Source organism: Vespa crabro, chromosome 3 (assembly GCF_910589235.1).
Source record: "Vespa crabro chromosome 3, iyVesCrab1.2, whole genome shotgun sequence".
Lineage (NCBI taxonomy): Eukaryota > Metazoa > Arthropoda > Insecta > Hymenoptera > Vespidae > Vespa > Vespa crabro.
In genome coordinates, this window is record NC_060957.1 from 6,872,728 (window position 1) to 6,900,161 (window position 27,434).

General features: G+C 33.1%; 1 protein-coding gene and 1 long non-coding RNA gene across 5 annotated transcripts in view; both read right to left on the minus strand.

The window, feature by feature from the left end:
* LOC124422817 (protein similar) overlaps positions 1-27,434 on the minus strand; it is a 38,019-nt gene that overhangs the window by 7,645 nt on the left and 2,940 nt on the right. The window contains exons 1-8 of one of the 4 annotated variants that reach the window (XM_046959738.1): positions 20,409-21,045; positions 19,658-20,270; positions 18,245-18,432; positions 17,943-18,091; positions 17,296-17,481; positions 16,966-17,204; positions 16,749-16,855; positions 15,519-15,666 (exon numbers count right to left, since the gene is read on the minus strand). In XM_046959738.1, coding sequence (XP_046815694.1) covers positions 15,519-15,666; positions 16,749-16,855; positions 16,966-17,204; positions 17,296-17,481; positions 17,943-18,091; positions 18,245-18,432; positions 19,658-20,270; positions 20,409-20,475 — 1,697 coding nt within the window. In that variant the 5' untranslated portion in view covers positions 20,476-21,045. Of the gene's footprint in view, positions 1-15,518; positions 15,667-16,748; positions 16,856-16,965; positions 17,205-17,295; positions 17,482-17,942; positions 18,092-18,244; positions 18,433-19,657; positions 21,053-27,434 lie in introns of those variants that run through there. The other 3 variants (XM_046959737.1, XM_046959736.1, XM_046959739.1) reach the window with 3 other exon arrangements.
* LOC124422821 lies at positions 366-15,485 on the minus strand. The gene is made up of 3 exons (XR_006941927.1): positions 12,322-15,485; positions 5,770-11,517; positions 366-450 (listed from the first exon to the last, which is right to left on the minus strand). It is a non-coding gene; the product is annotated as an uncharacterized LOC124422821 (long non-coding RNA).

Consider the following 27,434-nt stretch of genomic DNA (forward strand, 5'->3'; position numbering starts at 1 on the left):
TTTATTTATTTTGTTTATCTCTCTTTCTCTCCTTCTTTCTCAGAACTTCAAAACACCTTCTACGCCAATCGAAAATAGAATTCAAAAGAGACTCGGTTCAGGTATGTACTAGTGCGCACACCCAACCCGCGGTAGCAATTTTCTAATAAAAGAACCCATCAGTGTGTAACATCAACTTGACGTAAGAGGAAAAGATCAGTTCGGTGATTTAGATAGTCTACGCGAAGTTAAAGCATATATAGAGAAAGACAGACAGAGAGAGGGGGGGAGATATCGTACGATGCACTCATCATCATTTCCATATTAAGATTTAAAAATTTTATTTTTCTTTTTTTTCTCGAAATAGTTATTCTTCGATTGAATACGTACTAATCAATTTTATTAATCTCTGTCTTTTCCTTTATTGCTTGTATATGTATGTACTATGGCCCCTAGAGGTTTTGATCTGATCTAAAAAATGAGAAATATTATTTACTAGATCATAGGAAAGAAACTGCAATAAACGTGACGACGTGTAATCGTCAAAAGAAAGAGAATGTGATAGAGAGAATCTTATCACATAATAAATTCTTACATTTATTAGGTCATTAAGAAAATTTATAGCTAGACTAATATTTCTGTAACGATATTTATATAATTACATATTTATTAAATCTTACGAAAAAAAAAAAATAAAAAATAAATAAATACGTCAATAAAACAAGAAAATAAATTCTGTGTTTTTCATTTTCTCTCTTTTTTTTTTTTTTTTTTTTAATATTGTCGAAAACGAAAACGAAAAATAAAAAACATTTCGTAACGAAGATCCATTGAAAGCGTAAGAAGCACGCGTATCTGGTAGGCGATCGGCCTTAATTCAATCCGGATTGCGAGGCGAATGCCGTACGATTTGAAATAGCACGAGCGGGGTTATCGAGGAGGGTCGAGGCCTTAACTTTAAGGCCGTCGTGGCTTCGATCGATCGACGTTACTGATCTCTGACGTATACATATGCACGTACATACAAACATACATATATACATACATACATACATACATACATACATACATACATACATACATACATACATACATACATACATACGTACATACATACATACATACATACATACATACATACATACATACATACATACATACATACATACATACATACATACATACATACATACATACATACATACATACATACATACATACATACATACTTACATATATATAAATAAAATCAAGCGTTGGATTTATGCCTTGCGAAATGTATATAGTATCGAGTATTCAATTCGATATTATTTTATCTATCATCTATTATCCCGAAAACGAAAATCAACAAAAAAAATGATTGAATTTTTAAAAATTTCGGATTCGCGTGTTTTTTTTAAATTCTTCATTTTTATTATATAAATAAGAAACTAGAAATAGAAAAAGAAAGGAAAAAGAAGAAACAGAGAGAGAGAGAGAAGTATAGTAAAGAACTTTGCTAAGATTCGATCGTCAAAGTTCGCCAAACGCCAAGCGTATCGTAGCGTTTACGGAGCGAACGCTAACTGCCTGTAACCAGTCACAACGGCTCGGTAATAGCCTTAAATTAACCAGCGGGGCCCCAAATGTGTGCGCGTACGTGTGAAACGACGCATGCAAAAATCACGTATGCGCATGTACGTAATTAGTATGTATGTATATATGTATGTACGTACTATACTTTTATACTATATATCGTGGCATTGTGCGAGTGCCCCCGTAATATATTACATGTCCACGTTGTATACTTGTTCCGGACGTTAGACAGCCTCCCGTTGCGTGTCTCTAGCGAAAACGTTCATGATTACGAGTCATCTTGATCAAATAGAAAAAGAGAAGAGGGAGAAAGAGAAAATTCTAATGCGTTTGAAATCATTCCTTTTTAGGCTATTTGCATTTTCTTTGCAAATATGTGCATCTCACACACGCACATATATATATATATATATATATATATATATTTTCTTTCTTTCTTTCTGTCTTTCTTTTTAAATATATTTTCAACTAAATATTAATTAAACTTTAATTTAAATTTATGTTTGTTGTTTATAGAATAAAAAAAAATTAAAAGAGACTTGCTATATTCGCTCGAGAAGTTGGAAAACATCCTCTCTTAAAGATAGCCAGTCAATATTTTTCTTTTCTAATCGCGTCTACGAACTTATCGGTTATTTCGAAAAGTTCTCAAAATAGAAAGGAATAAATAATTCTATTTAAAAACATATAAGAAAATCTTATTTGCAAATATCTAAGTTTTCTCTAACTTTAAACGAACACTTGATACTTCATATTTTATATCAATGGCTGCGAACACGATCGATCAATCGCATAACGACATGTAATACGACGAATGATTAGTCTCACATAATCCGAAAACGATAATCATCGATAAAAGACCGACTTACTATTCTACCATCGTTCAACATGTACATATATTAGTATGTATTGTACACACACATGCACACGCGCGCGTACACGCACGCACATACACATGTTTCTATAGATCGTATTATCGATTCGCCGTGACTGCTTCGATAATAATCAATGAACTAATAAAATCTCATCGACGATACATATTTATGATACGCATTTCGCTTTGTAAAAGACAGATCATGATACGATTTCAAAATTTTCCTCTTTTACCGTCTTATATTTTATTTAATTTAATTATTATTATTATCATCATTTAACCAATCTTCAAATTAACGAACGGTTTCTCTTTAATTTATATAATTTTATATCCATTTAATTTCTCGGTAATTTCGTTTGAATTTAATGTACATTTAAACTAGCATTTACGAAAAAGAAAATGATTCAGACGTTCTTGATCCTAACGTTAAAGGGTTATGCTAACTTGTCATTCCGTATTTGCTTATTAGCATTCTCGCTTTCGCAAGAATGTCTTCCTCCTAATGAATCGACTTAAAAACGTCATCAAAGCGTGAACCTCTCATTCCTTTAACAATTTTTATATTCTCTGTTTTTCTTTTTTTTTTCTTTTTTTCTCTTTTTCTTACTGTTCTTCTTCTTCTTCTTTTTGAAACAATCGACAATATTACTACTGATCAAAAGAATTCGTGTACATATTACTTTTTAAGGAGCGATTTAATCGACTGATATTTGCGTTTGCTTGTCGTGCATATATTATTTTGAAGTTTTCATTTCAGTTTGATTTCATTTACAAACTTATTTTATAATTACAAATAATTATTCCGATGTGAAGAATCTTGGCAATTTTCAAGTTGGGAAGGAGGGAGGGAGGGAAGAGTGAAAAAAATGGAAAAATGGAAAGAATGGAAAAAAGAAGGGAAAAAACTTTATAACGATAAATTCATTTACATTTACGAGTAAAAAGGGATTTTCGAAGAAATATGATAAAAATTCGTTTTGTGAAAGATGGACGACGATCAATGGAAAAAAAAAAGAAAAAAAAAACAGAGAAATAACAAAAAAAATTAAATAACACAAAAAGCTAGTAGAAATCATACTTTACAGTTTACTGTTATATCTATTCAAAAAAAAAAGAAGAAAAAAAAATATGTAAAAAAAACCTACGACTTCGAGGTCATACGAAAAGTTACTGTGATGAAAAATTCTCACGTCGATAAAAGGAAGAGAGGAGATTCAAGAAGGCAAAAGTCTCTCGAGAATCTTTCTCTTTCTCTCTCGTGTTGGTATTAGATTCGCTAGCGTTAGGTGTAGGATAAATATGCGGCCGGTATTGGTAAAAATAGAGTGACGGCCGAGTTACTTGTGCAATCAAGCACGTGGGATCTACCCTCTCCTCGACATCTTTTAAACCCTCCAATAGTACTACATGTTCTTTTCTTTTCTTTTTTCCTTTGCCCTCGAATGTCAATTTTGGGATCCACGTAGGTCGTTGAACTCTTTATGAAACTATCAAATGTCTTAAATCTTTCAAAATGATCTTTTAAATGAAATTTAAAAAATATGAAAATGATGATTAAAACATATGAAAAATATGAAAATATGAAAATATGAAAAATCGTTTGCCGACTAAATTAAGTCAATAATAATATAAAATATATATAACGATCCTCTGATACTACTTTACGATATATTTTTTTTCACTTTGATTAGTTTTTTGTTTTGTAAACAAAACAAAATTTGTTTTGTAAAAAATTTCAACAAGGATTTGATATAAATAACAGCGTAATAATTATGAAAAGATTCTTGCTGAAAAAGCATGAGAACGTGGGAGTTAGCTCGTAAATATTACGTCTGCAAGACGGAAGCTATCTTTCCTTGGCAAAGAATTGACTTACGCGATATGTACATTGTACACGAACGATATCATCGTTTACAAAGAAGCAAGACTACTTTCGTCGCACGTGTAAAAACTTCGTGACTGAAACTATGTCACTTCGTGATAAATCTAATGATCTATCGATAGTAATCGACCGGTCTATTCGTAATAATCAACATAGACTGACTTCATGAACGAAAAAGTTCATGATTTTTTATCAAAAGTTTCCTCATACAGTTTTCAGATAAAAACTTCATTTTGTCGCGTTCGACAAACAATTTCTAATCGTTTTCCTCCGAATGTATAACAAATTATCTTTATTATTTTATCATTTCATTGAAACAAAAAAGAATAAAAAAATATATATTTTTATGCATATATATACATATATGCATAAGGAAACTAAATAAAAATTATTAAATATTACTCGTAATTGAGATTATGAAATTTAAGATGAAAAATAATTTACAACGATACAAAATCTAATAAAATAATCGAAAACATTTAATATAAATTAAATATTAATCTTCATTGTACGTATAACGTGGTTTACATATCTATCAATCGTAAAAGATAAATGAAGAAGTTATGAAACAGCTCTATTGTGAAAGCTAAATCGAAATGAATCAATAGCACTCTCTCTCTCCTTTTCTCTCCTCCCTTTCATCCTCTCTGTCTCTCTCCCCCCCACCCCCTTCTCTTTTTCTCTCCCACCTTTATTATCTCTCCGTTAATCGAATTCGTTTGTCTCTTAAAACTTTGTCATCCGTCCAATACACGAAGATCGGTTGGTTGGTCATAAATATGACGAGTAAATAAATGTGTGAAACGCGTGAGCGCGTGCGCGCTCGTTGGAAAGAAAAACAGAAAGGCGATGACATAACAAGCACTTCATTATCTTGCGGGTAGATAACAAAAATTGGCGTACTAACGGAAAGAGGAAAATTAATGAGGTTGGATGAATCGAGTAACGCCAACGCGATTATTTGTATTTTTCGTGTTAAAGCAAATATAGATGTAATTTGTGATAATACGTGTGACAAACGTAGTATATGTTTGTATATATGTATTTATGCATGTATATATACTTGTATATGTACGTAGGTCAATCAATTACAATCGATACAAATTCGATTTGTTTTGCGTCATTTTAACTTAACAAAAAATAGATAGGAGATTACGTGTGTGTGCGTGCGTGTGTGTGTGTGTGTGTGTGTGTGTGTGTGTTACATATATATATATATATATATATATATATATATATATATATATAATAAAATAAAAAAAGGAAACGTTTCGCTTACGAAAAACGCTCTCTTCTTTTCTCTCACACTTTTTATCTGTCTACCCTGTATTAATCTTTCTATCTATCTATCATCTATCTATCTATATATATATATATATATATATATATATATATATTTCTCTCTCATTCGTTCTATATCTCGAACGTCAGAGCTAGGCTAGCAATAATATCGTAGTACCCGTCGTCTCGAGATCACGAGGAGCAGAGAGTTATACGTTCGCACACATCTCGCGCAAAAGTTTGCCTCCCCTCCGAAGAGGAGTTCATCGTTCCTCGCTTGTCTTTCGATTTAGCACTAACGTCCGTTACGTAATCACGACAAGAAGGAACACTTCTCGTAGATATAAAATCCGTCCCTCGTTTTTCTTCACCACCCTGTCCACCTCCACCTTTCTTATCCACCACTTGCTCCTCTTCCAACTTCTCCACCTTCTTCTCCTCATCTACCACCACCACCACCACCACCACCGTCTTTTCTTCCTCCTTTTGCCTTCCTCCTCTCATCCAACGTACGACGAATAGAGATTTCGTCGTCGTTTTAGCGAGATTAGACGAAACGAAATTTTCTCGGTGTAACACGCGCGAAATTTCTTCATCGAAATTTAATATAGTTTTCAATTGTTTTTACAACCAATCCATCCAAGAACATCTATTAATGCCAAAAGCGAATGGCATCGCGAGGAATGAACACATTATTGCGATTTATTAATTCATCGTAGATGAATTGGCACTTAATTTATAAACGAAATAAAAAAAAAAGAGACCTTTCTTATTTGTGAAAATTATTGTTGTCGTTGAGAGACAAGAATGGTATATCTTGATTTTTTTCTCTCTCTTTTCTTTTTTTTGTTACTCTTGTTTATTATCTCTATCCCGTTTTTCTTCTTCTACGAGAGTAAAAGTTAATACGTTCGAAACCGCGCGTCTCTGGCAGTGGCACTGGGCACTTGCCTCCGCGAGAGACGCACGCATCGCGCCACTACCACTTCCACCGAATAAAATCCACTTCCACTCCACTACGTGGCGGCACGCGCTTCTATGCGTGTTTCTCTCTCTCTCTCTCTCTCTCTCTCTCTCTCTCTCTTTCTCTCACTCCCCTTCAATCTTTCTTTCTCTCTCGCTCTCATTCTCGTTCCGTTTCTATCTTACGATATAAGTAAGTACGAACATCGTCGATGGAGTTGGCTGTATCCGCCGTTGCAGCAGTCATTCTTTCTACGTTAACGACAGGCGCGTATTTTTGATCACGAGGACATCAATTTTTTTTTGTTTCTTTTTTTGTTTTTCTTTTTTTTTTTACAACAACGATCGAAATTATTACTTTGCACTGATAAAAATTTTGTGAAGAATTTGTTAATTAAAATTTCGTGCAAAAAAAGAAAAAATTTGTTCGTAGCTGCGAGGAAAGTTTTGTACTTTTGATACTTCATCGTCCACTTTTTATATGAATTTATATAAATTATTCATAAGCGAAGAATCGAGCAATCAATTTACAAGATCTTAAAAATTTTATAAATATTTCTATATGTTAATTCATCTATCCGACAAAATAAATTAACTATCAAAAATCAAATGACGAGACATATTAAAATGTTTATAAATTCTTTATCCCGGAAAGATACAGGCGTATGTATCAAACGAGATTCATATGTAGCGGGCCGATGACGTCACCGGTGCTTTCAAAGCACACGCGCAACGATCTAAGGAAAAACGACGAAAATGAATCGATGTGATAGAATGGGAGAAGGGGCGTCGCCCTCTACAAATGGAAAGAGAGCAAAATATAGGAAGAAGGCACTATGAACACTTCCCCCGTCTAGCTAGGAGCTGATACAAAAATATATCCTGTCTCACTCTCCGCATACGTTTTCCGTAACTTCTCGTGGCGTTATCTTTGTGTTTTTGGTTTGACGTCCTCTTTTTTGCCCTCTCCTCTCATGATGATTCCATAGGGATCGTAAATTTTAAAAATGTTTCTGTCTCTCTGTTTCTCTCATCGATTCTAAAAAGAAGTCCTATTTGTTTGTTTCACCTGACGACATATTTCTCAATAGCATTCTACTCTTTCTCCATCTTGAACGTAACATCAGCAAATCGAAAAAAAACTTTATGTTAAATCATTACAATTGCAAAGTCGCAAACTTAAAAATATACACGAGAGAGAGAGAGAGAGAGAGAGAGAGAGAGAACATCGGATCGGCAAAAAATCGAAAAAAAAATCTCTATCAGAGGAAGATATTTTATTTCAATATTCGATGGTCACGATCATATCACGTTGAGATCACACGGAGTACGATGATACTCGATAAAGAAACAAGGGCGTGAAATGATCACGATCGACTTCTACGTATGTACGTACTTGGCAATCGATCTTTTTTTCCCTTTCTCTCTCTCTCTCTCTCTCTCTCTCTCTCTCTCTCTCTCTCTCTCTCTCTCTCTCTCTCTTTTATTGTAACAAATAAAATCAGAGCAATAGATTGTGTCAAAGTGTTCTAAATGCTCGACTGATGTCGTTGATGACCTACACTCTTCGTTCTAATAACTTCAATTATAAAAAATGTTCTCAAATTTCGTCTAATCTCACTTATGATTTCATTCAAATATAAAGATTTATGTTAAATTAACTCGTTCAGTCAATGTGTTAATGATCTTTCGTGACAATCTAAAAGCTAACGTTCTTTTTATTTTTACGAGCGCCGTCAGTTGAAATCGATTATACTCATGAATCATTGAGGAAGAATGGAGAATTAATGATATAAGAGAAAAAAAAAAGAAGAAGAAACGATTAAATGAACTATCGGTTATATGAGATCTCATTAAATAGAGAATATTTAAGCTGACGTACAAATATCAAAATCAACAATGATTCGAAAAAAGAGTCGACTTTTAATTTACTGAAACAAATGTTTGATTTTATTTATCATTCATTATCCTTATTGCATTGATTAAAGAATGCTCTGTAATCGTTTTTATTTTCTTTGATAAAGATTGATGAAGTTACAATTCGTTCATGAAAATTAAGATGTTCTGTAGAATTTCTTCCGACGATTGTGTACAATATATAAAATACCTCATTTTCATTGATTTAAATACATCTTCAATCTATCATTAATAAAAAAAAGAAATAAAATCGATCTTTAGATATGTTCTAATAGACGACGTTGTCTAATGTTCTTGTTAGATGTTCGTATATTCATTAAAAAAAAATAGTTTAGTTAACTTTTTAAAGTTTTCAGCTTATTCAATCGAGCGAAATGGAAGATTCCGTACACAAACATACTATTATAAGTGAATGTAATGTACATGTAGGTCGCGAGCATTTGAATTACGATCAATTAGCGATACGGAACTCATCTTCATGATAAAAATAAAGTGAACAAGTCGCAAAGGAAGTCGTGTGAGATCCTCGAATAGAATAGAATTTAATAGTCGAAACGATCTATATTTATTGCGAGCTGTATGAATTAAAAAATGATTAATGAAAATTAATTCTTTTTTTCTTTTCTTCTAGTTTTTCTAAGCTAGGACTGATTATTGACTGATCAACCTTGGCGGTTTACAGCTATAAACTCCATCGGTAAACTCGATATCTATAACTCCTATCGTTAAACTCGATATCTATAACTCCTAGCGGAAAGATTAGACGAATAGTTTGAAAAAGACAGGAAATGATAAAAAAAAAAATCTGTATATCAATCAGTATATTTAGAAAAAAATTTTCTTATCCATGACATGCCAAGATCCGACAGGTGAACTGATTTCAAGATGAGAAGTTCGAGATGACAGTTTCGGGTCAAAGTTTTCTAGTCGAAAAAAGAAAAAGAAAAAAAAAATATGATAGGAAAAAGAGAGGAAAGAGAAAGAAAATAACTTTGAAGTCTAGAATATTCGATGGGTTCTTTCTTATCTGTATTATTTCCTTTTTCTTTCGTTTTTCATTTTCTTTTTCCTTTTTTTTCTTTTTTTTTTAATCTTCGACTCACTCGAAACGAGACACGTTAGAAATTGAAGGAGAATTCAAGTGGAAAAAATGAAGTGAACTTTATATTGCCAAACTAAAATTGACATTCGAAAGGTTTTTTAACAGCTGCCGAATAGCTAACACGTGCCTTTCTCTTAACGTCGGCCAGCGATCGTCATTGACCGACATACACAAGCATCGTGGAATGCACTGAATTCGACTGACAGTCTCATGAACGATAAACATCGACGAAACTATTCTAAGAACGTGCACGCAAACGGCGCCGAACTCTTCCTGACGCGAATCTTAAAACGAAACGAACAATAAAACGGAACATTAAAAAATTATTAATTTACAAATTTCGTTAAGGATCTTATTATAAAAAGAAATAAAAAATAAAAAAAAAAGATTCACAAATTATCGTTGTATCGATAATAGCAACAAAAAAAATGAATAAATAAACCATAAATAATAGCAGGAAATGTAATTACAATGTAAAAATGATCGATCAACGAAAATTTATGTTAATTAAAAGAGATATACTCGAATCGGATATTATACCGTTCAATTCCTATACGCCTCATCTTCCTTTAACTCTTTTTCTGTCTTTATCTTTGATGATATCCTACACGTTTATGCGAGGGATCCTTATGCAACGAATCTGGTTAAGATCTCAAGGTCGCTCATCCACAACTCTCGCTTTCGCGCAAAGATAGCTATGTTTCGATTCGTCAGGATTCGGTACAGTTCGACCGCGTTCGACTATACACGCTGAGAGTTTGAAATAAAGCGCGCCGATATCACTCCAAATTGAATATCTTCGTTTCGGGCAAAATAACTTCTTTTTTTTGTTTTCATCCAAATAAGAAAGAATAAAAAATAAATAAATAATGAATGTTAATAGATAATGTTTAGTCATTAAAATGATCGACTAATGTTAAATGCGATGCAAAAATTATTGAAAAAAAAATAAAAAACATCAACTCATGGTTGCAATGTTGGTAATCTGGTCGTGATCAAAACTACAAACAACGATATAACGTGCACCGGCCGATATTAAAGGCCGTTGTTTATTTTGAGAGAGACACGACTGCATATAATCGTAGTCGTCGTAGTCGTCGTCTTTGCTTACGTTAACCAACACAAATTTTGTTAGATTCTCACGAAGAAAATGTGATGCATAATCCAAATTTAGCTACAATAAGTACTAAGATCTCTCAATATAAAATTTTAAGATCTAGAAGTATAGTCGTTACGTGAAACCTACGTACTTTAGAGAAGAATTTTTCGACCAAAGAAAACATCCAAAGAAAGGAAGTCATCTCTCTCTCTCTCTCTCTCTCTCTCTCTCTCTCTCTCTCTCTCTATCTCTTTATTTTTTATTTCTTTAATTTTCTTTCTTTGTACCTCAACGACGTCGTTCAACTTGCCACGACTTCCGCCAAATTCTTGTCTCGTTCCAGCGACCCACGCCCACATTTATCGGTTTCGCTCAATGCGATATATTCGCAGAGAAAGAGAAGGAAAGAGATAGAAAGCGAAAAAGAGAGAGAGAGAGAGAGAGAGAAAGAGAGAGTGACTAAGAGATGATCTCTCCCTCCGCATTTTTTTTTCTCTTTCTGACAGGAAGTTACGCTCGTTGCAGATTTACGCGTACTATTCAACGAAGGCAGCCGAGCCATACTGTCAAGATATAGTTGCTATAAAATCTGACTATGAGAGAACGGAAGTAACTCTGTTAAAGAAAGAAAGAGGGCAAAAAGAGAGAGAGAGAGAGAGAGAGAGAGAGAGATATTCGAGTATCGTATTTCGTCGTCACCATGTATATATCCATACCTAGGTACGTGTATCTCTGCGTTCCAAAGAAATTCATTCGCATGTAGCTGATGATCGGCTTGGCACTATAAATGAACTCGATTTCTACGATTTCAAGGAAGACGATCACCGGCTCTCTCTCTTATCAGTCTGTATAAGACGATCAAGCTTTATTACTGTTAAGATCTTAATGTATCATTGCGATAATAACTGAACGACGTAAAAACGTCAAACTTTATAAAAATTACTAGATTAGAAGGTGTATATTAGAAAATAAATAATAAAATAATATAGGTCAAATCAGCCCTTTATATTTTTCTGAAGTTATATTTTCTTTTTTTCAAGTCGATTCTATGAAAATGTGTGCGAAATTATTTATCTTTATGTTACAATCGTACGTTCAGAGAATTGATGATGTTATGTATCAATGACAAAGTTTCAAGTGTCATATTTTTCCAATAATATACTTCGATTACAATTCAGAAAAAGAAAACTAATAAATATGATCATACATATATATGGACATACACACACAATATATATATATATATATATATATATATGTGTGTGTGTGTGTATATGTATATATGTGGATATATATATATACTACGTATATACGTATATCATATCGTTAATTTCTTCGATTAGATCAGCTCTAATTACTATTAGACGAGCATGTAAATAGATATATACATATCTCATGTTCTATCAGTCGCAAAGAAAGAAATAAAAAGAAGACATTCCATTAAATCAATTTGCACAAACATTACGGTGTTAAAAGCAACAAAAAGACAGATAAGGCGTTCTAAGAAAAACAAACGAATGGATACGTGTTTGAACGTTCTCTAGAAAATACGATTAAGAAGGAAGTTAATTACATCCTGCTCGTTAAAAGAGAACAATGTAGAAGAAGAGACTAAGAATCATGTTTGCGATGGAAATATCTATACGTACGAATGAGATATACTATACGTCACACAAGTTAAATATATATCACTCAATTAGAATTTTATTTCTTTTATTCGAACACGTCCATCGAGAAGAATTTTCTTCCTTTCCTTTTCTTTTTTCTTTCAATGCAACAAGATATCTATTTAAAAGAAAAGCAACAACAACAAAATTGGAACAAAAAAAAAAAAGAGAAAAAAAGAAGAAAATAATATCAATGCACGACGAGTGGAGAAAAAATTTATGTAGCTAAAGCCGTGACTTTCACCCACGATAGAGATGGTAGCTCTCACTTTCGTTCGAGGTCGCACGTTTCCTCGACTGGCGTAGAAAATATCGACGAAGAGGAGGAAAGCCGCCTTCCGGTTGACAGGACGAGAAGAGCTTCCTACGCAAGCGCGTCCTCCTCCTTAGAGTGCAAAAAGGAGAAAGAAAGAGAGAGAGAGAGAGAGAGAGAGAGAGAGAGAGAGAGAGAGAGAGAGAGAGAGAGAGGGAGAAAATACCACCACCACGAGCTCTTTAAAATCCACCTCTCATTCTCAGCTTTCGAAAGACGTTTTTTGAAAATGTTAATCTATGTCTCGTAAATATAGCGACAGTTACGTGATCGTAAAAAAGATTCTTTTCAATGAACTTAAACTTTTCTCGAACGCGATCTTTTGTTTGGAAAATTATAGAAGATTATATATATTAACCGATTAGACTAAAACACAGATAGATATTGATGCACAAAGTTAATCAACAGACATATAGTATCTTTATGTATATCTATGTAACAAATTTGAAAGATATATATTAAAGATCTCATATAAATTCAGATTAATTACGTCAATAATTTTATTATTAAATAAAAGTGATAATAAGAAGAATACTTAAAGTTACAGAGTCCATCGTCAAATTTATAGGCACATAAAATCGGAAGATGAAAACAAAAGAAGCAAAGGGAGAAAAAGAAAAAAGAGTTTGGATCTGACAGTTCTCGCGACGTCAGCTGAATTCCAATGGCTATGAGGATAGCTTCGATCTTACGTAAGATCGTAAGGAGTAAAACCTTCTACTCGACCAAGGGATGAGAAAGAAATGGAGGATGAGACGAAGCATTTGAAAAAGAGTGAGGATGAGGGAAGAAAAGAGAGAAAAAGATAGAGAAAGGGAGAGAGAGAGAGAGAGAGAGAGAGAGGGAGAGAGAGGAAGAGAGAGAGAGAGAGAGAAAGAGAGAATGTAAAGTGAACCTTGAATCTTATACGCGCGCGCGTAACAAGCATCACGAAAGAGGGAGAAGAGAAAAGAGAAGAGAATCCAAGGAGGTGAATGTGACTAGGGTAGCCAGAAAGGGGCGGTTTTATGTGGGCCACCAGGTTCTACGTCCTCTACTTCGCCGGCGCGTGTAATGCTCCAAATGTTCAGAGGATCGAGAGAGAGAGAAAGAGATAGGGGGAGGGAAGAGAGAGAGAGAGAGAGAGAGAGAGAGAGAGAGAGAGAGAGAGAGAGCTTGCTATTTCTGGTAGTGATAGTAGAGTTGATGGTAGTGGTGGTGGTGATAGCAGTACGAAGACCATTGGCAAAGGGTGGGTAACATTCCGGAACTATTGCGGAGATTAAACAGGCCAGGGGAAGAGTGCCCTGAGAGGGACTTCGTTTTATTTGTTTTCCGATAGTGAAAGTTATTACGTTCTCTGTTCCACCCATTGCTACTATGTAATAATACGTTTTATCGAAGCAAACGACTAACTCGTGTGAAAAGTCTTGATTTAAGTTCTTTATATTTCTTCTTTTTATCGTATTAACAAAAAAAAAAAAAAAACAAATTATAAATAAAATGATCGAACGTTCAATTTTCAAGTTCACTTATAAATCTAAGAAATAAATAAATATATAGGAAATACAAGAAACACGATTGAAATACGCTTTTTCGTTCGTTCGTTCGTTCGTTCGTTTATTCATTCATTCATTTATTCGAAGTTGCACTCACGATCGGTTACGATTCGTCACACAATGTATTAGAGATTTGATATAAGACTTACGATATCAATATATAGAAGCTTATCTACCGTAAGTATACACGACCATACATTCTCTCGTATAGTTCAGAAGAATAAAAAAAAAAGAAAAAAAAAAGAAAAAAAAGAGATAAAGAATATATTTTCCAATCTAGAGTCGTCCAATTTGCAGGATGGTATTTGACTCGTAAAAGAAAGAAGATCATTTCGGACGAGCCAAGTGTCATCCGGATAGAAAGAAATGAGAAAATTACACTTGAGGAAAGAGTAAGATAGGGAAGAGGAAGATGGTAAAAACAGACAAAAGAAGAAGAATAATAAAAAGAAAAAGTAATATTGATCAATTTTCGCTGTTCCTTCGTAAATAAAAGCCAAGATTGAATGTTTATTTGCATGCATGCATATGATCGTGCTACTGTTGAAAGAAAAGATATACACTTACCTGGAAATCGTTGCGTCAGTATCAAGCATGACACATAATACATTCCAAAGCTATTTCACAAAAGATGATAAGAAAATAGAAAAAAGTTGAAATTTCAAAAAAAAAAAAAAAAAAAAGAAAAAAAAAAAAAAAAAAAAAAGAACGAACTTCAAACTCGTGTCCCGTTCATTTACGAATTATAATATTTTTGTAATTGTAACGAATGAAGATCATTCTTTCAGTTAGAAAGACTAATATCATGGCTCAGAGCACAAAGAATTCAAAATGATGCAAGCCCATCGAACGGGATAAGGTTATTGACCTTTGCATACCTCCGATGACGCAAGAAACCTCTACAAGAATGAAATTTTAAAAGAATCGAATAAAATTTATATGAGACAGAATTAGAGATCTTCCATTTACCGGGAATATTTTTAAAAATCAATCTTTTCTTTTAATAAACAAACTCGAGTCGAACAAAATATATGTAATAAAAGATCTAAAAGTAACCTAACAACACATTGAAATTTTTACAAGTCGTTATCTATTCAATTCAATTCAATTTAATTTAATTTAATTTAATTGTATGTTTGTAATGAGATTGATATACCATGCTTTAACATAATAAAATTAATTAAATGTTAAAGTATATGTACTCGTTTAAGGATTAATAAGTAATATCTCGTCATGAAATATTAAGGAACAGCGAATTGGTCAAAGATCAAAATCAAATTAAAAATGAGCAATAAAAAAAGAATTCCATTATAAATCATTGATCCTACCTTAAGATGTAATTCACACAGACAACGGAGAGCGGCTTATGTTGTTTAGAGCAGTGAATAAGGGTAGCTTGTGTGACCACCCAAGCGTACCCACCCTTCTTGCCCAAGAAACGGTAGGCCACTGTTTCGCACTGTCCTTTGCTGAAGACTGAAACAGTAACGAAGAAAGGATCAGCAATGATGAAATAACCTGCGAGGACTACGATTGGGCGACAAGATGCTATCACTTTATATACGCTCTCGATGTGTACGTTCTGCACATTCATGGCTGATGAAATACTGGCATTCTTTTTAAATCCTAATCTGTTTATTAATTTTATTCTAATGATTTTTTTATTACTTCTGCATGTATCTCTGATATTCTATGATAATTTTTAATCGATAATGGAAAATATTTTTTTCATACGTTCTAAATCATGAAAATTTGTAAGGAATAAATATCTCCAAAATGCACTGTCATGTTGAATAAATTATTTATATAAATTTGTAATTATTTATAAAAATGTTAAATATCCCGCCTGAAAATAGGCATCACTCTTTACTTGGTCGATAATTATGATCGCAAACGCCATCTATCAGCAAAAAATTTGTTAAGCCCCTTCGGTAGGCAACATTTTTCTTGATGCAAGCACGTGAGAATGTGTTGACTAACGTATGGATTGTAAAATTTTTTACAATTATCGACGAAGTATTAAGTGATGCCTTATTAACAAATGTGACATTTAATAGTCATAAATGATCGAAGGATATTCATAATTTGTAGTGATCTTAAGTCGAGCAATAAATAAATTTATCGATAAACTTCGTCGTACTACTTAACATAATTTTTAGAATAATACATAATAAATGTATCCTTGGCATTCAAAAAAAAGCATCATCCTTCCGAGAAAAATCGTTTTATCTTCTCTTTACAGAAGGGTAGGAGAGAACGTAAACCGTCTAGCCTTTTACGTAAAATATAGATCATTCAAGATTAGTGTGGGCCAACCCCTGACCACAAAAAGTTATATCGCGAATATCTATTTTTGCTTCGAAGTCGATAACCCTAAGTAAAAAGGATTTTCTGAGCAAATGGAGATAACAATTCCTAAGTAACAAAATCTACGTTTTTTTTTAGTTTCAGTATCAATATGTGATAATGCAATAAAAACCAAAATTAATTTATTGGAATACTCAATGAAGCATTGTTCGAAAAGTAAAATTAAGTATATTTCGAAGAATACCACTTACGAGATTTGAAGGATTTGTCGAGGGCCAAATTATCGAGAGCATGATGGAACTCAAAAACTGATTGTCCCATCAATTCCTCGCTGTCCCAACCAAGATATTCCGCTAATCTATCCAAAGAAAACAAAAAGAAAAAAAAAAAGGAGAAATCGAAATTCGTTTATATGCTATCGAAGATATTAATCCAATCTAAGAATAAATATATATAAAATCGACTTACTTTTCATCGGCATAAGTGAATTTCATGCTGAGGCTGTACTTCGATAAAAATGTTTGACGTCCTAAAGGTATCTCGATATTACTAGGATGTGGTATAGGACACCCAACGAGAATTAAAGACGGTCCAGTCTCATGTTCGATCTCATCCTTGTCCGAGGAAATCTCCTTTTCTTTTTCAACGTTTACGGAATTGGAATTGGAATCATGGATGTTCGTCAAACGGCCAATACAATGGATTACCTAAAATATTAGATCGGTTTTATTATTAGATCATTTATTAAAAAAAGAATCTTCCTTTGAAATCTCTTAAGATCGGAAAAACTTTCCGTACTTTGTAAGAGGCGCTCTTTAAATTGACTTTTCTTCCTTTACTGGTTAATGTGCACTTTAATCTGAGAAAAAAACTGCACGAGCGTTTGTCGTTATCTTCGATAGGCTTCGAAGAAAGACACTCGCGTAACTCATCATGATCGCATGGGTGGCTGTATTCGTACACACTTTGTCCCATCATATCCATCTAAGTAATAAAAAAGAGAACGTAAAAAAGAGAGAAAGAGAGAAAGAAAAAGAGAAAGAGAAAGAGAAAGAGAAAGATATATATATATATATATATATATATATATATATATATATATATCTATATAGAGAGAGAGAGAGAGAGAGAGAGAGAGAGAAAGAGAGAGAGAGAGAGAAATCTCATAAGGATACCGATTATGCAAACACATACGTGTGTAAGATTCCGAATAATAAGAAGCATGCTATTGAATCGAAAATCTATCGTTGACGTTATCGATAGCCATTTGCATGCATGACGCGAGTTTATCGACCCAAACCAATAGAATATAAAATAAAATGACGACGATCGTCGTCCTCGATCTGCGTTGTACACGTGGACACAAAAACACATAGACATATACATTCATACGTATTATAAATGTAAAAGATATGTACTACAAATGAATACATATATGCAGGTACCTGCGATACTCCGAGATATTCGCTAACATTTTCCGATAGATAAACCATATTTCCATCGTTCGACAATACCAGCATGAATCCATTCAGAGCTTCCGGAAATAATTCGTCCATTTTCACGGACGTTTCTGTCTTTGCGACTGTGCCTGGTACTGAAAATAAAAAAAGCAAAAAAAAAATGAAAATATAAGAAGCGACATATCAATCGATATTCTTCCATCTATCTATCTTTTTCTATACAGAGATATATAAAAGATTTATAAATAATTTGGATATAAGAGAGAGTTTACACGGAAGAAACTCACTGGAATCAACGACCGCTCGAACTTTGAGATAAGCTATGGCAAGTCTCATGACGCTGGCTTTATCTAGATGAGCCGCCTGATCCTGAGACACCGGCAATGCAGCAGCGAGCTCAGTAAAAATGTCGGTCTCTCTGCTTCGTCGACATCTTGCCGCATCACGAGATCGTTCTTTCCTTTTCTCGTTGCTCCTATAAAAGAAAAAGAAAAATAAATGAATAAATAACAGAGAATATTAATATTGTAATCAAATTTATCGACGATCATTACAAAAAAAAAAAAAAAAAAACAAAAAAAAACAAAAACAAAAATAAAACAAAAATAAAACAGAAAAATAAATTGTTCCAGTAACTACACGTATCAATCATCTCATTACTTGACAAGAATACAAATTTTTTTTTATTTATTGTTAACATTTTATACATTTTACAAATGGATAAAAAATTCGAAACGTCGAGCAGTAAGAGTATTAACATTATCACTGTCGGAAAATGAACTTTGTACTATACGTTTCTTCTCTCTCTCTCTCTCTCTCTCTCTCTCTCTCTCTCTCTCCTTCTCTCTCTCATTCTCTTTCTTTCTTTTTAAATCAATTCTTGTAACTTATCTAACTTGAATATTAACACAATTCAAACTAATCGAAAATAAAGGAAATGATATTAGTCATAAAACAACTTGAGGTGTCGACCGGGTAATACCCAATGCTTGGGTAGTACCGTTTTCAAATCCGTTTATCGGTAAAGTCCAATAGTATATTTAGTCAACTGTTCATATCATATGTAATAAAAATAAAAAGTTTCCATATACATGTAGAATAAAATCAATATAGTCCTTAGATGAATATATATTATACGTATAGGGTGTCATATTTTAACAGGCTTGCAAATATAAGTCGAAGAATTGCTAAAGAGAAGTTTTTATATATACCTAATGGAAAAAAATTCAACCACTTTTCTATTTCTAAACCATCAATTCTATTTCTCTGAATCACGCGTTATATCTTAGCCCCAACGTGGTGTAACTAACGGAATAAACTCATGTCCATCCTTCTCTCTATCTCTCTTTCCCTCTCCCTTCTTTCCTCCCTTCCTCTCTCTTTCTCTTTCCCGTTTGGAAAAAGATAAAAAAAAACGTGGAAGAGAATAACGTAAATAACGTCTTCATGAGAACGAAGAACTCTCGCCACAACATTCTGCTATTATCTGGTATCGCTAGCTACACGTATTTCCGTTAGAGATCCCTTCCTTTCATCGTAAAACACATTCGATGACGGTAAAAATCTGACGCTAACAAGATCAAGACGAAATACACAAACGCGCGAGCGCGCGAGTGTGCGCGCACATACACACACACATGTATACAAAAAAAAAAAATAAGTACATGGGTTGAAGTTCCTAATCGATAATTTTCACTTACAAGTAATCCTCCATGACCCTTTCATCCTCCATAAAGACATGATTCCAAGGATCAATGTATTCTTTCCAGAAATAATCCTCATAAAGACAGGGTGGTAAAATATTGTTGGTATATTGTTGGTAAGAAAAATTCGTATCGTATAAAGGACAATGATCACTAACAGGACATTCCAACCATTTTTCTTCCGTGCAGAATCCAAAAGGATATCTATAGAATTCTTCTACGCTATTCTGTTTAAAGGGAATACAAAAAGAGGTATGAGAAACAGTCTCGATAGGCGTTATAGTGTTCGTTGGAGCTTGAGTATCACTGATTGAATTCGGGTCGATGTATTTCGAGCATGATCGGCAAGAATCTTGTAGAAACGACGAAGAATTGTTGATACGGTTACCTCGAAAGGAACGTTGACTGTAAATTGATCGAGTAATGCAAGTTACTGGTTCTTGCGTTCCTGCATTTTCCTGTTGAAAACACATTGCCAGATCCTCAACATCAACGGGTCCAGATTTACAAGGTTTCGATTGGAAATTGTCGATATTCGAGTATCTACATTGATCCTCGTTTATGATGCATCGCTCGTCTACGTTCATCGTCGTCCTCATTTTCGTCTTTGCTACAAAAGTTTTAGTAGCAACAGAGTCAAGATTATAAGCCAATGACGACATCGACATCATCCTGTTATCATTTTCCCCACCATCTTCCATAAAATCGGCGTAACCTGATTCCCTACCAATCCAATCATATTGCTCACCGTTACTCCTTGATCCTATCGATCCATCGATTCCGTTATCGATATGCATCCACAGCGCCATATTCATTCTGATCGATTACGTTAGCGCACCTTGCACTTCGATTTTCACCGATCTCTGTCCGTCTCTTTTACTTTATATCGTACGTTACTTATCGTACAACATCCAGAAAATTCACTTTTTACTTATCTATTATCGGCGTGCGTGTATGCGTATACGTGTATTGATAACTTCTTGATCTTCTTCTTTTTTACTTTATTATCCAATTAATTTGACTTTCCTTCTCTCGTTTTTTGTCCTTGTCTTCTTAACACTCGACTCACTTCTCCGTCCTTTCTCTTTCTTCCTTTTCTTCTTTTATCAGGGGAAAAAAAGATGGAGAAATATAGCGAGATACAAACGTATTCCCTTTTCCCTTTTCTTATCGCCGACCGGATCGTCCGAATCAGCCGATTTCACGAGACGAATTCCGTATCATGGCTGAGCTCGATCATCGATGCGTGTCCCACCGTGTCTATCACCGTTTCTTTTTACCACGGACTCGGTGATTTTACAATCCACGACGACGATCGAAACGATACTAATCTCGACACGGTAGCATCGATACCCCTTGAAATGTAAACTTTAAGAGATCGCTATCTACTCTCGATAACGAGATATTACCTATCATGGCTGCCAGCGTCACGAACTCATCCTTCTCTTTCTTTCTCTCTCTCTTTTTTTTTTTTGATTTCCCTATTTAACTTTTATATTATTCTTTTTTCACATTTAGAACCTTCGAATAAAAATCGATTTGTCGTTCGAGCAAGTCAAGGTTCTTTTAATATTCTAACTTTCTCTCTCTCTCTCTCTCTCTCTCTCTCTCTCTCTCTCTCTCTCTCTCTCTCTCTCTCCCTCCCTCGCTCTCTCTCTCTTTCTCTCTATCTCTCTCTTTCTTTCTACAAACAAAAAATCAAGACAAAGATCTTAAAATATCTTTCGGACCAATAATAGCAATAGAATCGTTTCGATTTCCAAGTCGATATGACATTCTTTCCTTTTCTACCGATCAGTGAATAAAACTTTACTTCTTTGCCATAAAACAATGAAGTATCTTTGACAAAGAGAAAATAAAAAAACATTGAGGTATGGCGACAATACTCATGTGGATCGATAACAGTACAAATAAATCAAACATCAAATTACCGCGACAAGATCGCAAATTTTGATTATGCTTGAAATAAAAGATAATGATGTCTCGTTCGGGACTACAGAAAAAAAAGGAGATCATATCGTAAGTAAAACTTTTTATTAAATAAATTATATATTCAATATAGCATCATTTGTTAATTCATATGGCAATGTTTATAACAATAATTAAATAAGAGATACATTATTGAACTCATTCACTAAATTTTATCTCGACCTAAATAATCGAAAAAAAATGAATTTGTTTATTATCTTCTGTCATTAGACTATCGTTAAATATTCTTTCTCATATTTTTCATCGTTAACATCAATCAAAACATTTGTGTTTTATTTCTCAAGACTGAAAAGCATAATTAAGAAATAAAAATTTCAGATTTAAATAATCATTTCTATTATCAATATAGTAGAAATTCATCCAATTATATCAAAAATCATTTACGAATCACATATACACAATTATACATAGCAAGAGATTATTACATAAATCGTATTCTTCAAATGATAGAAAAAAATAGAGATAGAGACACAGAGAGAAAGAGAAATAGAAAGAGAAGAGAGATCTATTTCATACACGCGTTTATCCTATTATATATGTCACGAATTATCATGGACGATAACTCCTCCATATAGTACGACTGCTTCATTAGATATATGTAAAAAAAAATTAACGAGTTTCCACGTTTCCCTTTTTACTCATTGCACATTTACTCATTGTGAATCAAGGTTGTCACATTGAGTACACTGGAATAAATGCGCATAAGTGCGCGCGCTTGCGTTTATACTCGTGCCTATGATAGTCTGTGTTCAGCATCCAATGAATCGCTTAACCTTCGAATCGCAACCGTAACGTAGTGCATTCAATCGAGATAACATGAAAAGGAAAAAGTTTTCCGCAAAGTAGCGAACGTGCCGCGATACAAGTGAACGATCAATCTGGTACAAACATGCTAGTAGGAAGGTTAAGAGGGATCTTTGATAGAAATAAATAAATATATATATATATTTATTTATAGAGAGAGAGAGAGAGAGGAATAGAAAAAGAACGTATGATTATATTATATATCCATTCAATACTGGAAACGATTGTTGTCCGTGCTTATATCAGAACACATTAAAAACTCATTTTCAGTTATATTTATCTATCTTAATTAACTAGTTTTTCTCCGCTATTCAAACTCCAATCTATAATTTACATAAATGAGCCTTCGTAAAAAGAAAGAAGAAAAGAAAAAAAAAATTGTTTTCTGTTGTTTGCTCCGTTAGGAATCGAGTTTCTTCTAGTATCGCTGAATTTAATTTTTACATTTTACATGGCTTTTATCGTAAATAAAAAAAAAAAATCTTCTCTCGTTATCTCCATAGTTCGTTGATGATATTTTTGGTCTTGAAAATATCGCGAAAAAAAAATTCTATGGTCGTATGAATAACCTGTTTATACCGTACCATACATAGAATATGGGATATGGAATTGTAATTATATGTATTTATGTATGTAAAGAGACTTCTCGGTGGAGAAAAAAAATGAAAATATTGAACGAACGAGCGCATCCCAAATTATACAATATTTTATATTTTTGAATATCTACATAACTAAAAACAAGAAAGAAAGATAGACAAATATTAAATATTAACGTATATGAAACGATCTTAAAGTTTCATTATCATTTTTCAGATAATTTTTAAATTTTAACGAAATTATTTTTATTATTATTATTATTATTATTATTATTATTATTATTATTATTCATTATACAGGGCAAGTAGACCAAAAATCTAAGTAAGATCAAAAGTTCCTAGATGATTTTAAAAATCATTTATTCTTTTCCAGCTTGTAGTTAGATTTGAAAATTGAAAATCCGAAAATAATTAGCCTAAAAAGCCTTAGATATTTCCGACCCTCTTTTATTTATATATATGATCTTTATTTTTAATTTGACAAAAACAAAGATCTATTTTTAATAGAATCATTCGAACACAATGATGTATCATAATAACTTTGGAATGTCAGAAATCTCAACGTCGTGTAAAAATGGTATCAACAACAGCAGCACATGATAATTACAGGTCTTTTTAGATGAACTGGATATAAGGAAAAACTAATCGATTAATCCAATACAAACGAGTGATTAATAACCGTTCTACGATTTAGAAAAGAAAGTCTAAAAGCTTATGTATTATATATCGGTAGCATTAACAAGTCCCATGGAGAAACGTCCGAATTTGACCCGAGGCGGTGAGAGTTCCCTCCACAATTCGAATATGACGCATATAGAGTGGGCCAAAGTAGTCTGTATTAAAAACGCCAAAGTAATTTGAGACTACGAAAAATTTGTCTTATAAAAATTGTTCGTAGTCCCGTAATTTCGTAGTCTAATTACTTTCAGCAATTTTTTTTTCTTTTCTTTCTCATTTTTCTTAAGAGTAGAAAACTACAACAAACTTAAGACATTAAAATATCCTTAATACCTTTATTAAAAAAAAAAAAATTCTCCTTACTATACGAAATCATATAGATAAGTAATTATTATATATTTTATGCACGTTTCAAACATTTCGAATATACCTAATTTCAATTAATAGTCATTGGACCACCCTGTATACTCCCTAATCTAAAGAAATAAAGTGTACGTCGTTGTGTATGTACAATACATACCTACATATCATACGTATATTACATGAGTGCTCAGATCGTCGTAATAACTCAAAAGCAACGGACAGACGGCACTTTATCAAAAGAATTCGCCGGTATTACTCTTCTTGCTAGACTCCTCCATGCTTCTCATGCACCACACGTAACTCTTCTTTCCAACGGAAACGTTTGCCCAAATATATTTCATCGTGTACCCTCCTCTTATCTCTCTCATTCTTATATACACAAGTTCTTTCTCTCTCTCACACACTCACTTTCATATACACAAGTTTTCTCTCTCTCTCTCTCTCTCTCTCTCTCTCTCTCTCTCTCTCTCTCTCTCTCTCTCTCTCTCACTCTCACTCAGACATATTTTTACATATTATTTATATTTTATAACTTACAATTTTGATGTATGGAAAGGACTGCTTGTTGAAAAAAATCACTATAATTCTCGAAGAAACAAAAGGGGATATGTATCATGTGCCAATTCTATTTCAAAATACTCATATGATCCTAAGATTATTATTTATTTATTATTCATGGTATATCTCGTCGAGACTAAGAAGACGTATGGTAAAAAGATTGCAAATCATTCCTTTTGATAATTTTACAAACAAAAGTTTTATGACTGGTTATGACCGAATGAATTTAATATTATATGAATTTGATATTCTTATAAAAAAAAAAAAAAAAAAAAAAATCTTTTTAAATACGAACGAATTTAACTTCTAAAGATATATACATTTCTCGTTTGTTCAAATCGCCAAGTTTTTTTATTTAACTGCTCGTCTTAGAACGAAACGTACATTGATAAATGTTCGCCAATTTACAACGACAATATCGTACGTAAGTAGGAAATTACGTAATAGAGCAAAAACAGCGAAGATTCGACCGAGATCAGAGTGCTCGTTAAAACAAAAGAGGGAGAGAGAGAAATAGACAGACAGATAGATAGATAGATAGATAGATAAATAGATAGATAGATAGATAGATATATAGATAGATAGACAGATATATAGATAAATATATATAGATAGATAAATAAATAAATAGACAAACAGATAGACAGACAGATAGATAGATATATAGATAGATAGATAGATAGATAGATAGATAGATAGATAGATAGATAGATAGATAGATAAATAGATAGATAGAGAGAGAGAGAGAGAGAGAGAGAGAGAGAGAGAGAGAGAGAGAGAGAGAGAGAAAGATCATCGAACGGGAAATATTTTGGCATTACGGCCGTGTATTCAGAACTATTTCGAGGTGGAGGCGAGCAAATATTTGCATTACAAACAATCCAAGACATACGGAACTACCGATCTCTATTCAGTTGTTGATGCTAGCTCGTAGAAGAAATTTTTCGTCCAAATTTCCAACCATTCGATCTAACTTCCAATAGATCTATAGATTATAATAGGACCTAACGGTAAAGGAGACAAAACATGAAATATATTTTCGAGAATCATCGTCGGACATTAGGATCTTCTATATCTCAGTATTTTCTTTTTGGTATATATTCACGTGTGTATGTATATGTGTTAGATAGACATAAAAGAGAGAGAGAGAGAAATAGAAAGATTGCTAAAGTCCAGCTATCTGTCTTTATCTGTTTCGTTACTCCGTTTCCCTCTTGCTCTTGCTCTTGCTCTTGCTCTCTCTCTCTCTCTCTCTCTCTCTCTCTCTCTCTCTCTCTCTCTCTCTCTGTCTCTCTGTCTCTGTTTCTATCTCTGTATCTGTTTCCCCTTCTTTAACTTCATCGACCATAACTCTGATCTTTGAAGCAAATTATTAATATCCCTATATATCTTATAACAAACGTTACTGACTTCTCAGTAATTCCTCCAATTCCTAGAATCCGTTCAAGTGTATGTGATCGCGATCATGTATATTACATATCCCCATGGAGATTGCGCGTATAGGACAACTTGCGTGATAATAATTACTCGCGGGGAATTAACAATAATCTCTTCTTCAATTTGCATGTTTATCTTGTGCTAATAATATAAGCGTTCCTTTTCAATCACATATTCGATTCACAGCACAGTCTGTGAGTCCCATTTTTTTAAATACAATACTTGTATTGTATGATAAGAAAGAAAAACAGCTAGAGAGAAAGAGAGTAAGAGAGAGAGAGAGAGAGAGAGAGAGAGAGAGAGAAAGTGAAAGAGAAATAAATGAAGACGAAAATATCTTTTCTAATCAAGAAAAAAATAGAAATTGTATTATGCAACGAATTAAACGTAAACCTATCAAACATAATGCATACCATAACATTAAGCATAATCCATCTGTTAGCACAATGACGCGATATCGTAACATTTATGGCATGCTTATCGCTCCAGATGTTAAAATTGCGAAAAAAGAAAAAAATGATGTGTTCTCTCTCTCTCTCTCTCTCTCTCTCTCTCTCTCTCTCTCTCTTCATTTTCAATAAATTCATAAAAATTTTCTATTACATTATTTCTCTGTAATGATGATTTAAAGTTGAATTCCAAATTGTCGTCATGTAGGAATGGTCACGAATAAAAAAGAAACAACATTGTGCGTGTAATAGTTATCTAGAATTTTTCTTGATTTCAACGTTATCCATCATTGAACCAAAGTTTCCATATCTACAAACTGATTTCGATGCGCTTGTTGGTTACACAACGCGATCACTACACGAAACTAACACAATGTGTGTATGCGTGTGCACGCGTGTACGTTCATGTGTAGATATTTATATATTTTATATTTTTTACTTTCGTTAATCTATGAATTATCTTTCGTATTAGATCGATATTGACTTTTCGAGTAGAATTGTATTTGATTGAAAACTCATATGTATAGCGTAATCCATAAATTAATCAAAGTGGTATGGATCGAATCGAAGTTGATACACTTTCGCACATATTTGAATTTTTTAAGCAAATAACTAAAATCCTCGTATTCTAAAAATATATATTACTGGAGCTTCGCGCTGACTTTTATGAATTTATAAACAAGAATGGTCATTCGATGGAAGGAATGAAAAAAGAGAAAATAAAAAAGAGGGAAAAATAATAAAAAAAGAAGAAAAGAAAACGAACAAACAAATAAATAAGGATAGAAATAGTCGATGCCAAATATTGAAATTCTAAACAGACTTGACGTTCATATAGTTTCAAGATGAAAACTCGATCTCCGTTGAAATAGTATTTCAAAAGTTGCTATCACCAAAAAT